We start from the raw sequence: 14,234 nt of genomic DNA on the forward strand, positions 1-14,234 counted from the left end.
GCACTGCTGTGCGTCCCTCTTATGGCCTCTGTCCTTCATGGCCTTTGAGACCTTTTTTAATATTTTGCCATTTCGTTTACTGCTACGGAGTTCAGCTAGCACTGATTCATCTCCCCATATGGCGAGCAGATCCCGTACCTCCCGTTCGGTCCATGCTGGAGCTCTTTTGTGATCCTGGGACTCCATCACGGTTACTTGTGCTGATGAGCTCTGCATGGTCACCTGTGCTCTCCTCGCTGGGGAAACAGGAAATGAAATTCAAAAGTTCGCGGGGCTTTTCCTGTCTACCTGGTCAGTGCATCTGAGTTGAGAGTGCTGTCCAGAGCAGTCACAATGAAGCACTGGGGGATAGCTCCCGGAGGCCAATAATGTTGAATTCCGTCCACACTACCCCAATTCCGACCCGCAAAGGCCGATTTTAGCGCTAATCCCCTCGTCAGAGGTGGAGTAAAGAAACCAGTTTAAAGGGCCCTTTAAGTCGAAAAAAAGGGCTTCGTCGTGTGAACGTGTCCAGGCTTAATTCGAATTAACGCTGCTAAATTCGACCTAAACTCGTAGTGTAGACCAGGCCTAATGCTTGCTTGCTGACTCTCTCTCTTGCCTTCTAACTTTCACAGACACACAAAACAAAATCTCTGCCCTCATATACCTTTTTTTTGTGTGTAAGCTACTATTTTTCAGCTGTCCTATTCCATAAAGGAGCTAAACTGTTGCTTGCACAAATTAAGGGTGGCTGTTACATCCAGTGGTTTCAGCAAGAGTTTAACCCAACTCATAACAAAACTAAATTGTCAATGATGCATTAATGTAATAGTTATCTAACTCCTCATCTACCTTTATTAAGAAAAATCTTTTAATTTTTGTTGGGGTTGAATTGTTTAACTAAGAACTATTTTTACTACCTTGAATCTTTTCCGGAAAGCAATAGAATATAATATATTCGTTTCTTGTAGCTCACCGGAGTGTTGGATGACTGCTTGTGTGATATAGAAAGCATTGATGACTTCAATACTTACAAGATCTTCCCCAATATACAGAAACTGCAAGAACGAGACTACTTCAGATATTACAAGGTACAGTGAGAATGGCACTTTCATACATAGCTAAGTGAAAACCAGTATATGATGGTCTATAGACTAACTCATTCTGATCTTCATTTTTCTTTTTTCTGAAATCTGATCAACTTCTTTCTTAGCAGCCCAAAACTCCCTTTTATCACTTGATAGTCTTTAATTTTTTGATTGAAAATTATGCTATCTGAGCTCTGGTATTTGCCACTGATACAGGGCTTAACACAGCACTAAATCACTAATCCAATGGATAAGTGATTGTTTTACAGTTCAGTATTTTTGAATACCTATGTCTAGAAACTAAAGCAGCATACTCACTTTCCAGCAGTTGATAGCACTTGTTTCCTGGCAAGTCATCAGATATCAAGCTTAAAAATCATATTATGGTGACCTCCTTTCCTCACTGTGTCATCTAGAGAACAGATAGAGTTAGAAACCCATATGCTTTTATTCCTTTTGAAAACAGCAATCTTTATTTTCAAATAGTAATTAATTTCTAACTGTAGTGGCTCTTGAGACATTTGCTTCCAAAATTAGGCTGGTATTAGATGATGATCAAAATGACAAGATTTCAGAGCATAAGTGTGCCCTGTTTTATTAAATATCTTCCATATATTTGTTGTGGAAGAAGTCAATACTCTGATTCCTTCTCCTGGAGTAGTATGAAAGGCAAATTTGGGTCTCTTGCTACTCTTATAGCAGGGATGTAGACAACTTTTTTATTTGATGGAGGTGAGCTTAAAGTTAAAATAAAATAATAAAATAGTTGTTTAATATCATTGTAATGAGTAGTTTTGTACTTTGGCTAAATCTGTTCACTTGTAATGAAAGTGAGATAAATGAGCTACAGTTCTAAACTCAGTTTTTCCTGTATTCATTAATGCAATCCCTAAATTTGGAGAAAGGGTTTAAAGTCCAATATTTTCTATGCCCCGGCATAGCAGTTCTAATTTCCATGTTCAAGAGGAGCTAGTTATGTACAATTTAGGTAGTGAAAATGGGACTCAAACAGTTTGAGTGTATATACAACATAGTAGTAATAAATTGTAACTTATTATGGTGCCTCTAGAGGGTCTAACCGAAATGGAACAAAAAACAAATAAAAAAACCCCAAAAGTAACTGTACCTAATATAAATACTGAAGCCAGTTGAGGGCTTGTCTACACAGTGTGTTAGCCCACACTGGAGAGGTGTAAATTCTAATGTGTACTAGCGTGTTGCGCACTGACTGGCCCAGACGGACCCTGCTGGCGTGCACTGAAGGATCCCTAGTGTACACCATCAGGGTCCACACGAGCCAGTTAGCGTGCCCTAGAATTTACACTCCTCTGGTGCAGATTAAAACACCAGATAGACAAGGCTTCAGCCTTGTAAACAAAAATTGTCCCACAGTACTCCTACCCTGCGATCATACAGCTTGTCTTCACTTCAACAGTTGGGCTGAGTTACTCCACTTGAGTTATTCCTCTCCACCCTCACTTGAGCTAATAGAACTAGAATAACCACAATGCAAAACACTCCAACTATACAGTGATTTAATTAACAGTCCAAAATGATGTAACAGAAGCTGCTGCATCCCCGCTGCATTTCTGTCTCCAGCGTCACCAGCACTCGACCTTCAATCCACATCCCCTGACAGGCTAGCTAGCTTGAGTTTAAATCACTGCTTAACTTGAGAAAGAGATTTTCCTGTGTGGATAGTAGTGGAGTTAGGGGTAAAATTCAAGTTATAGCTTGAGCTGACAATGCAGTGAAGACAAGCCCATAGAAAATAAAATACAACAATGCTTATGATATTCCTTACCCCAATGGGCAGCAAACATGACTGTATTGCAAGGAAACTTTTTAGTGGAAGAGTTACAGGAATGAGCAACTTTGTACTGGAATATTTTGATAAATTAAAAAAAAGCACCAAAGCAGTTAAGGAATGTAGAAACCCATTATTTAAACGTTTGTAATTTGATAGATTCCTGACTAGTCAACTACATCTTTTATGCTGAAATTGTGACAAGATATCCAGTAATGCTCACTAGGGATGACTTCAATAATTCTGATTGTAGTGCTAGAGGCTGCAAGGATGGTCATGAGACTTCTTGCTAAATACTTTTTGGCTATTTCCCCCCGTGTAGTACAGTATTTTGTTAATTTGGGTGATTGCATAATGCCTGTATTTTCAGTGTCCCTTCTGCAAACACACATACTAAACATGTAATGGGTTCTAGTGCCTTTGTCTCATTTTGGGATTTGGAGTATCTCTACACCAATTTGTCTTTATGAAATAATCTGCAGTTTAAGGTTCTGTAATAATCTTTCATCTAAAGTGGTCTACTGTATGTGGGCAATCTCCTGGTAAATTATTTGATGCCTGCATATTCTCGAGAAATAGCATATCAGAATATTTTACTATTCGCCCATAACTCCTCACCAGAAATAATGAGATTTTTGTAACTGGATCCTTTTTGTGGAAATCGGGAATAGAAAACATGTCTTTATGCACCTTTCTGTATTCCCGTCTTTGTTTTTGTGGTAGGGATTTTGCACTGTGTTTCTCTTTCCTCCACTTTGGTATCAATATGCTTAGAAAAAGAAAATACAACAAAAGTTAACTAGAATCCCAAATTCTGAAGCTTTGTGTATTGTTCTTCAAGGTTGGAGCTTTTAGAAAGAAAGGGAGTAGAGGGGAAGGGAGACTGCTAGGTAACTTCTGTTTGTTGTTTTAAGGGGTCTTGTCTAAGTACAAGTTGGTCACAGTTGTAATTTACATTACTAGAAAATATAGTTGTAATTTACTCTTATTTTTTTTAGTAGTCCAAATGAGTTGTTGAAAAGAAAATAAATTGTATTCTCTGCACTGCATGTCTTGTTCTTTGCTGAGGGATGAATTCCTGATCTGATGGACCTGAACTTAACACTCCTGAGTGTACCGAAGGAGTACAGTGCAGTTATCCAAATAGCACGGGGGACATGGATTTTAGTCATATAATCAGAAGTTCCTATAATCGAGATGGCAGGAGCCATTCAGTAGTGGGGGTCTCCCCCACATCCAGGGCCGCCGCCTCCTCCTCCTTGCAATCCTAGCAGGGGATCTCTGTTCTGCACTGCCCCCTTCCGTGACAGTGGGGCTGTAGAGGACTCCGTGCACTACTGCAGGAGCCATTCAGCATCAAGGTAGCCTCCACTTGTCATTGTCGTTCTCTTCACAGTCCTGGACAGAGCTATCTGCTTTATTAGCCGAACCTCTTCAATGCCTGAATCTCTTCCCATGGCCTCCACAACATGTATCTCATGCTGGGGACAAGGAAGGGATTCAGGTAATTCAGAGGTTTGGGTAATAGAGTTTCAGTTAAGCGAGAGTATATAGTACAACCAAATTGAGTCTGAAGATTAAACTGTTTGTTTGTCTTGCAAATACTACTACATTAGAGCAGAAGAAATGGATATCTTGCTTGTGCAGGTCACTACTATGCTAAATTTCTCCTTCTGCTCTTTTCAAGAAGTAAACTTCATGCTGGTCTACACTGGGGGGATAGATCGATTACAACCCACCGATCTGGCAGGTAGTGAAGACGTACCCTTTGAGAAGAGTGGTGATAGCATATACAGAATTAGTGGTCTTCAAAATGGCAACTGTGCCCTACTGCAATTTGAAATATTCACAAGGCAATGGAAATGGGAGGTTGTTTTTCATATTGTTTCAGGTCAGAACATGCCAGTCAGGGACTAGATGGTTTAAGTGACAGAGAACAGCTTGTCCCTCAAGCATGAAGTAAGAGATTTCACTTTTTTGGTCCAGAGATTTGATTCTCTTCTCTCCCCCCCCACCCCCCCCCCGGCTGCCAGGACAATGGAAGAAGAGCGATTGGAGGGGAAGAGTGAGGATTGTTGTATATAGTAAGAATTCAGGGTTCCACATCTCATTGCACTACAAATCAAATACCACATCTTGATACATCTTTTTTTTTTCATAATATGGTTAGCCACATCATACGTAATGGCTAGAGAAACTGATTTTGAATATGATTTTTCGTTCTTGCCGCTGAGGTTCTGCTACAAAAATAATTGGCTTTAAAATCTGCAGTTTTAGCAGGTACTAATCTAGCCATTTTACCAATGAAATATTTTTGACCTTCAGTAGTTTATATCTTAACTTTTAGCCCCTGACCTGACCTCAGAATGCCTGTAGGGATACTTCTCCACTGCAGTAAAAGACTTATGGCACTGGCCCAGACCAGCTGATTTGGGTTTGCAGGGCTCAGGCTGAAGGGCTGAAAAATGCAATGTAGATGCTCTGGCTGGACCCAGGCTCTAAGACCCTGTGAGGGAGGAGGGTCTCAAAAACTGGGCTTCAGCCCAAAACCAAACATATGTGTTGCAAGTATTAGCCCTACAGTCTGAGACATTTGAGTCTGAGTCTGTTGATCCTGATTCTGAAATTCAATGCTGTGGGTTTTTTATTGCAGTGTAGACGTATCCTAGGTGTTAGTGGCGGGGAACTGGAAGTTGTGAGAGAGAAATGCTGTGGAAAAGTCAAACAGCCTAGATAGATTGACAAAGAAAAATATATGTCTATGATTAAAAGTAATCTGCTTAAAAAAAAAAAAAAAAAAAAAAAGCTTATGCCCTGTTGATTCTTTATGATGTATCAGACGGCCTGAACTTAATATCAGGAATGTCATCTGGTCTTGGTCTGATTTTGTTGCAGAATTTATTGGAAATGGAATGCAAGCTTTTTTAGCCTTTAATTAACAGAGTACTGAATCTTTAACAAACACATCTTTTCCCACAATTGCTACGTAGGCATTTGAGTTAAATGTTTTTAAACAGTTGAACTAAAAATCACTTGTGCTCTTACTCAAATTTCCCTTGTCTGGTATTTTTGGTATCCAGCAGTTCTGCTTTGTCCATAGTTTTTTGGTAGGGGATTGTGGGCCAACAGGAGAGAGAAAAGGTAGATGAGAACAACATATCTAATGTTTGTTGTGGGCCTTTTTTTTTTTTTTTTTTTTTAAGGCAGGAAGAAAAGAAAAGTTTTTCACAATAGAAGTGGCAGGGTGAGATAGCGCTTTGACCTCCTTTATGTATTATGGAGGGAAAAACGTTTAATGTCTACCAGGGCTTTGGAGCTGTGCTCCGGCTCCGCTCCAGCTCCAGGCAAAAACCTGCAGCTCCACTGCTTCGGAGCTGCTCCGTGCTCCAGCTCTGGGCTCCGCTCCAAAGCCCTGGTCTAACCTTATTTCCTTTTAAGAATCGTAAACTCCAGGCGATCTTGTGGTTTCTAACATATTTTTGAAGTCCTGCATTTAAGGCTAACTGCAAGCTATGTTGTAATTTGCAGCTGATCAAAGAAGTAACAAAGCATAGACTATAACATTGCTGAAGGGGAAGAAAATTAAATATAAGCATATATGTAAGTAATCTATCTTCTGCTTACTAGGGCAATCCAAAATTTGTTGAGAATAATATGACCAAAAGCATCTAATCATCTTCAGGGTTTGCACTTGAGTGAACTAAATTGCTTTTAAAACAAATTGACTTAATCCAGACAAATATTATTTAATGTAACTTTTAAAATGTGAAAGAAATACATGATGCATCTGATGGCACTGAGAATCCATTCCAGATGCCTTTGTTTTAGCAGTATATCAAGTCGGGGCTAGCATTTCTGTCTGTTAGTATCATTTGTTTCCGGGGTCAGGACAGAACATTGCTAATTCTCACTTTGCTACTAAAATTATTACAAAACAGTCAGGAGTCTTGCTCTACTTTTCAAAGATTTGTTAGTAGTTCTGTAGTGAGATCTTATTACTGAACTCTTATTAAGTTAGGGATTCTTGATTTTTTTTGTGGTGTGGACCACACCACAAAAAAATGTAGTCTTGTGGACCCACCTGCCCTTTCTTCATTCACAATTACATAATATCCCCATGTTAACTACACCAATTGCTAAACTGGAAGAGTAATCTTAGGGCAGTATTTAATATATTTGAGTTACCTATTAATGCAATTAGCAACGGGAAACAAGGAGAGCCAGCATTATATGACTAGACAACTCGCTACAGATCAGTTTGGCTACATCTACACTAAATGCTGCAGCATATTGGCTAATATAATATGAAGTGATAACATAATTAAAAATTAGTCTACCTGTCAAAATAATAAAACATTCAATTTTGTGATGCAGCATACTTGAGACTCACATATTGTTCTCTTACTAAATCACAAAGTCTTATCTACCATGGTTTTGCCTACACTGATAATTTTTTTTCGGTTTAGCATTAGTGCAGCTCCTCGGTGCTAAATTATTGGGGAGAATCATTGAATCTTTGTACGCAGGATTTGAGTCTCCCAGCTAGTATGAATTAATGAGATTCAAGAATTGAATTACTTTAGAAGAGATTTAACTTTCAGGATTAATTTCAAATCTTCAGCTTTTAAGAGTTCTATGCTAAATTAGCATAATGTACATGGAGATTTAGAAATAACAAATGGCTAAAAACAAAACATTTTGAAAATCTCATCCCCTTCTCTTGTACCTAACAGATCAATTAATTCCTGAGTTCTGAATTCCACTTTTCTTCTGCAACTGCAGCAGAAGTTATAAATTCCTCCAAAATACAGGAAAACAAAAAAGAAATCTCAATGCAAAATTACTTTAAAACAAAACAAATTGAGCATCCCCCAAATGGATGAATTTAAAGCACTTCTTGCATTGTAAGGCAGTTAGCTAAGGGAAGGCAGATTGAATATGATTTTTGTTTTTTCCATCTGAGCTACTATTTCAGAAGGTCTTGATGTTTTCCATCAATTGATTCTTGCCATGCAAAGCAGTTCTGACTAGAGAATGTTTCTCTTATTTTTAGCCTGTATGAACTTAGTGTGATAGACCCAGACCATTTGGGAACAGAAGAGTAGCAGAAGGGAGATATACTGGCCACTGGATAAGTAGTTTTCTGTTCCCTGAGTGACCAGAGCAGGGGCTGCTCCAGGCTAATAGACCACCTGACTCCAATTAACCTGCTAAGAATCAGGTGAGGCAGTTAAGCACCTGACTCTAATTAAGGCCCCTCTGATGCTATAAAAGGGCTCACTCCAGTCAAGCCAGGGGGAGCCAGAGGAGAAGAAGTGTGAGAGAGGAACTGGGAGCAAGAGGTGTGCAAGAAGCTGAGAGTGAGTAGGCGTACTGCTGGAGGATGGAGAAGTAAAAGTGTTATCAGACATCAGGAGGAAGATCCGGTGGTGAGGACAAAGAAGGTGTTGGGAGGAGGCCATGGGGAAGTAGCCCAGGGAGTTGTAGGTGTCATGCAACTGTACCAGGAGGCACTCTGAACAGCTGCAGTCCACAGGGCCCTGGGCTGGAACCCGAAGTAGAGGGTGGGCCTGGGTTCCCCCCATACCTCCCAACTCCCGATCAAACAGAGGAGGAATTGATCTGGACTATAGCTTCTACCAGTGGGGAAGGTCTCTGGACTGTTTCCTGACCCACAGGGTGAATCTGTGAAGCGAGTAAATCCGTCAATAAGCGCAGGACCCACCAAGGTAGAGGAGGAACCTTGTCACATTAGTTAGTAGTCAGAAAACCTGCTTGTGCTATGTGTAGTAGATTTCTCAGCTTTCTTTTAGAGAATAGGGGAAGCAGTATAGTCTAGTAGCTAAAACAGGGGATTTGGTGTTGAGCGCTCAGTTCTGTTCCCAACTCTGGCACTGTTTCATTTTGTGATTTTGGGTAAATCAGATACTCTTTATTTCCTGGTTTCCCCATCTGTAAAATTGGGATAGTGTATCAACTTTTGTAAAGCACTTTGGGATCCTCTGATAAAAGGTGGCATATAAATACAAACTGTATTACTAAACGTCATCACTAGGACTCAACATTGTGTAACTAATCAAGGTTTGGCCTGTTTGTAACAGACTGGCTTCTGCTTTTTTGGGGGGGGTGGTGGTGGTATTCATAATTAGGGGATATCTTATTCCTCATTTGTAATTAAAAAGAAAAAATGTACTGTAAGTGTAACAGATTTGTTTTTTTTCTTTGAGTAGGAGATGCTGTTTGCTTTATTAAAGAATATTAATTAAAACTGTATTTGTTTGCCTTTCCTATAGCTACATAAATAAATAAATACTTTTGAGCTGTATTATTAAGCCTTCTTTAGAGAAGAGAAGACCCCTTCTAATACTTGCTCTTCATGGAGATTTATATAATTCTGTTGTCCTCCCTAATCCTTCTGCTTCAAATCTGAAGTTGTTTTGTTACATACAAGTATTTTGTATAAAATTGATTGGACATAAGGTTTCCAATTATGTTATTACATATGCTATCTGCAGGCAGTGAAACACTACTGGGCAAAAATTATTTTAGAAATGAATAAATGTGGTGCATTACAAATTTCATGTTGAAGCATCAGATTAATACTGGTGTATTGACATACTATATAAAAATTTCTTATGCCATTGTACTGGCATTGTGTAACTCTACCTCTTGCATGTGTGTGACCTGTGAAAGTGTTTTAGGGGCAAAGAGACTGAAATGCAATCTTAATTCTGAACTTATTCTGTGTGTATATGTATTTCTTAAATAGAAAATCTACCACTAATGCATCATTAAGGTTGAGAAAATGAGTACTCAGAAGTTAAGAAATTCAGTTTGAGTGGCAGTTCTGGTTCTACCATATGCATGAAATTGATGACTTTAAGTGCTTGTAACTTTAAAATTTGTGGATGGAGTTTCTAGCTTGAGCAGATTTGAGTTATGCAAGTGTCAGTACTTCTGTTTGAAAACAAGGGGGAAAATATGTGAGGTAGCTGGTTACTAAACGTTTTGATGATTGAAAAAGGGCTGAATGGTTTGCTTAGACTTTACAGAATATTTCACCATTATGCTATAAACAAGCATTGAACATTTTAGCTCCAAATTAACTTGAGAAAATTATGGGCACTTACAGGGTAATAGTGGTGAAAATGGATGTTGGAACTTCACCTTACCTATTGTAGGAAAGAGATGGAGGAAATAACTATTTTCGGATGTAAACTAGCCAAGACTTTTCTAAAACAAAATTTATCAAAGATTTCTGATGCTATAAACGATAGGAATGGTTTATTTGTGGTATCTGTGTTTTCTCTCGACTCACAACCTAGGCTAGGACTTGGGAGACCCAGGATCAATTCCTTGCTTCTGTGCAAACTTCCTGTTTGACAATGGACAAGTCACTTAACCTTCTTTGGATGGTTCCAATTGTATTCCATGAGGGTTATGCGCATGCGCCCGAAGCTGGAGCTTTTGAAAGTAATACTATTTGGCAGTCTGCACATGCATCCTTGCATTGCCTCATGGTTTCTCCTCAGGTGATAAATGGTGGGGCAGGCCACCAACATCTCCAGTTCCTTCTCACCACTGTATGGTCTGAGTCATAGCTTCTACTATACTCTTTTGTCCTTGGTGATGCATTTTCCAAAACATTTAGAAAAACTCTTTTTATTCTTGTTCATAGTTAAGATTTTATTGTTTTTGTTCTAAATTTTATAGTTTCAAGTTGTTCTATAGTATTAGATTGTGAAGTGCTTTGAGATCTACTGATGAGTGCTGTATAGGAAATAGGTATTATTATTATTTATTATATTTCCATAAAACAAACTACTTGGGTTTGGTTTCTGATTTAAAATCTTCTTTAAAGTCTGCATATAATTGTTAAATTACTTGTATATACTTCTTACATCCAATATGCTTAAGGTTTTTGCTTTAAATTTAGTATTGAATTTTTTTAGGGTTATTGCGGTTTTGCATAACTGGATCAGTTTTGCTGCATTCCAGCAAAGTAGCTGACTTTTTACAAGATTTGTAGCCTGCATATTTGATAGCATGATTAAGTCCCTTACTCTTATCAGTTTCAAAGTGGTAGTTAGCTACCTCTTAACAAGATGTTCAAGTTGGACAACACTGAATCTAAATAATATCCCAATCCATTGAGTGCCCTTCAGAGTGGTGTATATTTAACTGAGGGAACATTTTGTATAAGCCATATTAAAAAGAACAACAAAATGAGGTCTTAAAAAGTATATGCACTATAGGCACGAAAGAGTTAAATGATCACTATTTTTATTCAGAAGTCTGCCATTTTTTAGCCTCAAATGCTTTGGCAACCAAGTACAAAGACTCAAGAGTATACCTTCTGATTTATTTTTCAATTGAAATAGTGTTGGATTTCAAATGTCTCATTTTCTGGGGGCTTGCCTAAAAGGAGAAATTTACTGGCATAATTATACTGGTATAATTACACTGCTAAATTTCTCAGTGCAGACAAGTTCTGGGGGTTGAAGACTAAAGACTTCACTGTGTGAGGTAAGTAGAGGGCAAAAGGGTGCTTTCAAATCTCAGTCGGTGTCTTGGGTTTTTTTCTTTTTTTAGGCTAATTCAAAGGAAGGAAAACAGTGTGTTACTACTTTTTTGTAACTTGAATTGTTAAAAAGTATAATTAAAAAGATCAGAGATGAACAATTCGGAATCTCTCTTTAGTTTATCTCCACAGCGCAATCTGTACTGCATTGCTTTATCATTGTACTGTTTGATGACCGATAGCAGTCTCAATCAGGAAATGCCATTGGTGTTCACCATTGAGGTCACCATTTGGCCCTTCTTCACTGCTTCTATTTACACTAGAGAATATTTCATGTGGTTTTAGAAGTGTAACCAGCAAAGTAAGAAACTGTACTTTGGTAAGTTTTTTAGTATATCCAAATATAATTGAGTACATCAGCTCTCTGGTTAAGAGAGCATTAGTATTCTGCTATTCTAGTTTCCTTGAAATGATTGCAGAAAAAAACAACAACCCAAAAATCAATTCAACCTTAACTTTCAGGAGACCAGTTATTGCTAAAAGATATCTATATGTGTACAAAGACAAAATTCATTTGTGAGGGCTCTGTGGTATTATAGCAACGTGGGTTGAAGTCAGTCTTAGTGGAAGAGTTTATTGATTCAATATTCACTTCTTGTGAAAAGACAAAGCGGGAGGATTGTTTAACTTAAAAAATGTAGACTGTCAAATCATTAATGATTACTTGCTCTCCATCCTCCAGTAGGAAGACTATCCTGTTATGAAGAGAATTTCCTAGACTTTCAAGTAGCTCTATATCAATTTGTTAATAGCATATTTCTGTTTCTGCCTTTTTTTTTTAGGTTAATCTTAAGAGACCATGTCCATTCTGGGCTGATGATGGCCATTGTTCTATCAGAGATTGTCACGTAGAGCCTTGTCCTGAGGTATGGATCGAAGTAAAACAAGAAATCATTATTTTCTCACATAACCATAGAAGAAATTGGTCTGGCTGTTTCCAACTAGATTTGAAAATCTGGGTCAATTATTCCTCAATTTGGATGGTCAGAATAGCTTGCATTTTTGTAGCTCCCTTCATCCAGATGCCAAAGCATTCTACAAACATTGATTAATGAAGTTTCATGACATGTGTGGGAGTAAAATCAATAGTAATTGACATTTTCATCCTGTCACCCACTGAGTGGTTAGAGCAGGCATAAATGTGTATATGTAACTTATACTTTTGGAATGTACACATGATAAACTTCAGTTCCTCCCAGACTGTTGAGTTGAAGGTTGTACTTTGTCACTTGAAAGCTAATCTTCCCCAGACTTGCAATAAAAAAATCAGATTTGGTAGATGAAATTGAGGTATTGGGTTCATATTGGTTAGAGATAAATATTTCTTGTAGACTTTCCAGAACTACTTTAAATTATAGGGATGAGCTTTATTAGACAAATGTGTGTATTTACACACCATTCTAGTCTCTAATGTTTAATATCTGCTAGTGAAATCTTAGATTGGTAAAAGAAATTGGCAATAATAAACTTAGTTATTGCCACTTTTGTTCAGGGTAATACAACTGAAATACTTTTTAATAATAGTATCCATTACTGATAAAATTGAATGATGGGTATACAAAGTATTAGCTATTGCTCATTGTTTAGTCAGGCAAAAATAAGTACCAAATAATTAAAAGAAACTGAAATAAGCTTTCAACCTAGAAGGAGCCGACTGCTCTTATCTTGGGTTGGAGTAGCAAACGTAAGTTGAGAGAACTAGGAATCACCCCAGCAAGGAATTAAAAGGTGTCAACTTGCAGAAAATAGTTAACAGCTTGGTTAGCTATCAATCTTACAGGCATTGTGGCATAATCATTTCTGTGAACAGTGCAAAAAGATGATAATTTGTCTTTTTATTTTAGAGTAAAGTACCAATTGGAATTAAAGCTGGGAGTTCTAATAAAGTAAGTAATGTCTTTTTATTTTCCAAGCTATTTTTCTGATTAAAAAATAAATAACCCCAAAATTACAAATACTATGTATAGTCTTTATTGTCCATTTTTAGCCTTGGATCAGTGGTAAACTTTATTTTTTACACGTCTTCTCGTGTATGTGGTTTTTGCTTATAACAAAAAACAAAACAAAACCCTATGCCTTTTATGTATTCAATGTGAAGGAATTGTGGGTAAATAACAAATATTGCATGTATATATTTGGTGTTATGTATAATTGCCACATACAGTTCAATCCGACACTGTGTGCTGGCAGCACTGAGTCTCAGCAGACTAATCAAGTCTGAAGAAAAAGTGTCTTGGTGTGTTACATCAATAAAAGGTAAGGTGGAAGGATGGGCTCTGTGGGGACCAGAGTTCTCGTAAATGAACTCCTCATCCTTTCCCTTTCTGCGGCTCCCTGTTGTGACCCTATTTGTTGGTCCCCAGACATGCAGCATGGTAGGGGTTCTATTACCTTATGGCTACACATAGCCCACAATGATGAATATGTGGAAGAATCTAATAACAGAATTTCAGGTAGAGAAGCCAGAATGACTAGAGCGCCAGCAATGTCTTTTTTTAATGAAATAATAAAGGACACCTATCCTGACTGTATAAATATTGAGAGGTCTCCCTTCTCTTACCATTGTTTTATTTTAAAGTAACTTTTAAACCTTCTGACTCCAACTCTGCTTGAGCTAAGTGTACATTAGTTTCAGATTTTCCCAATGCAAGGATTTTTACATTCTCCTCTGGGAGCATGTCGGCTTCTATAACACTCTTCTCTGACCAGAGAAACCTGGATGCCAGTGTCCCTCCAACTTAGGCATACCTTGCCATTCACTTTCTAGATCATCCAC

At 38.0% G+C, this 14,234-nt stretch overlaps 1 protein-coding gene across 1 annotated transcript in view; it reads left to right on the forward strand.

Annotated features, from left to right (window-relative positions):
• The window catches only part of ERO1B (endoplasmic reticulum oxidoreductase 1 beta), a 62,870-nt gene that overhangs the window by 12,966 nt on the left and 35,670 nt on the right, over positions 1 to 14,234 (forward strand). The window contains exons 2-4 of the mRNA XM_054022680.1: positions 954 to 1,073; positions 12,241 to 12,324; positions 13,303 to 13,344. Coding sequence (XP_053878655.1) covers positions 954 to 1,073; positions 12,241 to 12,324; positions 13,303 to 13,344 — 246 coding nt within the window. The remainder of the gene's footprint in view (positions 1 to 953; positions 1,074 to 12,240; positions 12,325 to 13,302; positions 13,345 to 14,234) is intronic.

Source organism: Malaclemys terrapin, chromosome 3 (genome assembly GCF_027887155.1).
Source record: "Malaclemys terrapin pileata isolate rMalTer1 chromosome 3, rMalTer1.hap1, whole genome shotgun sequence".
NCBI classification, from domain to species: Eukaryota; Metazoa; Chordata; order Testudines; family Emydidae; genus Malaclemys; species Malaclemys terrapin.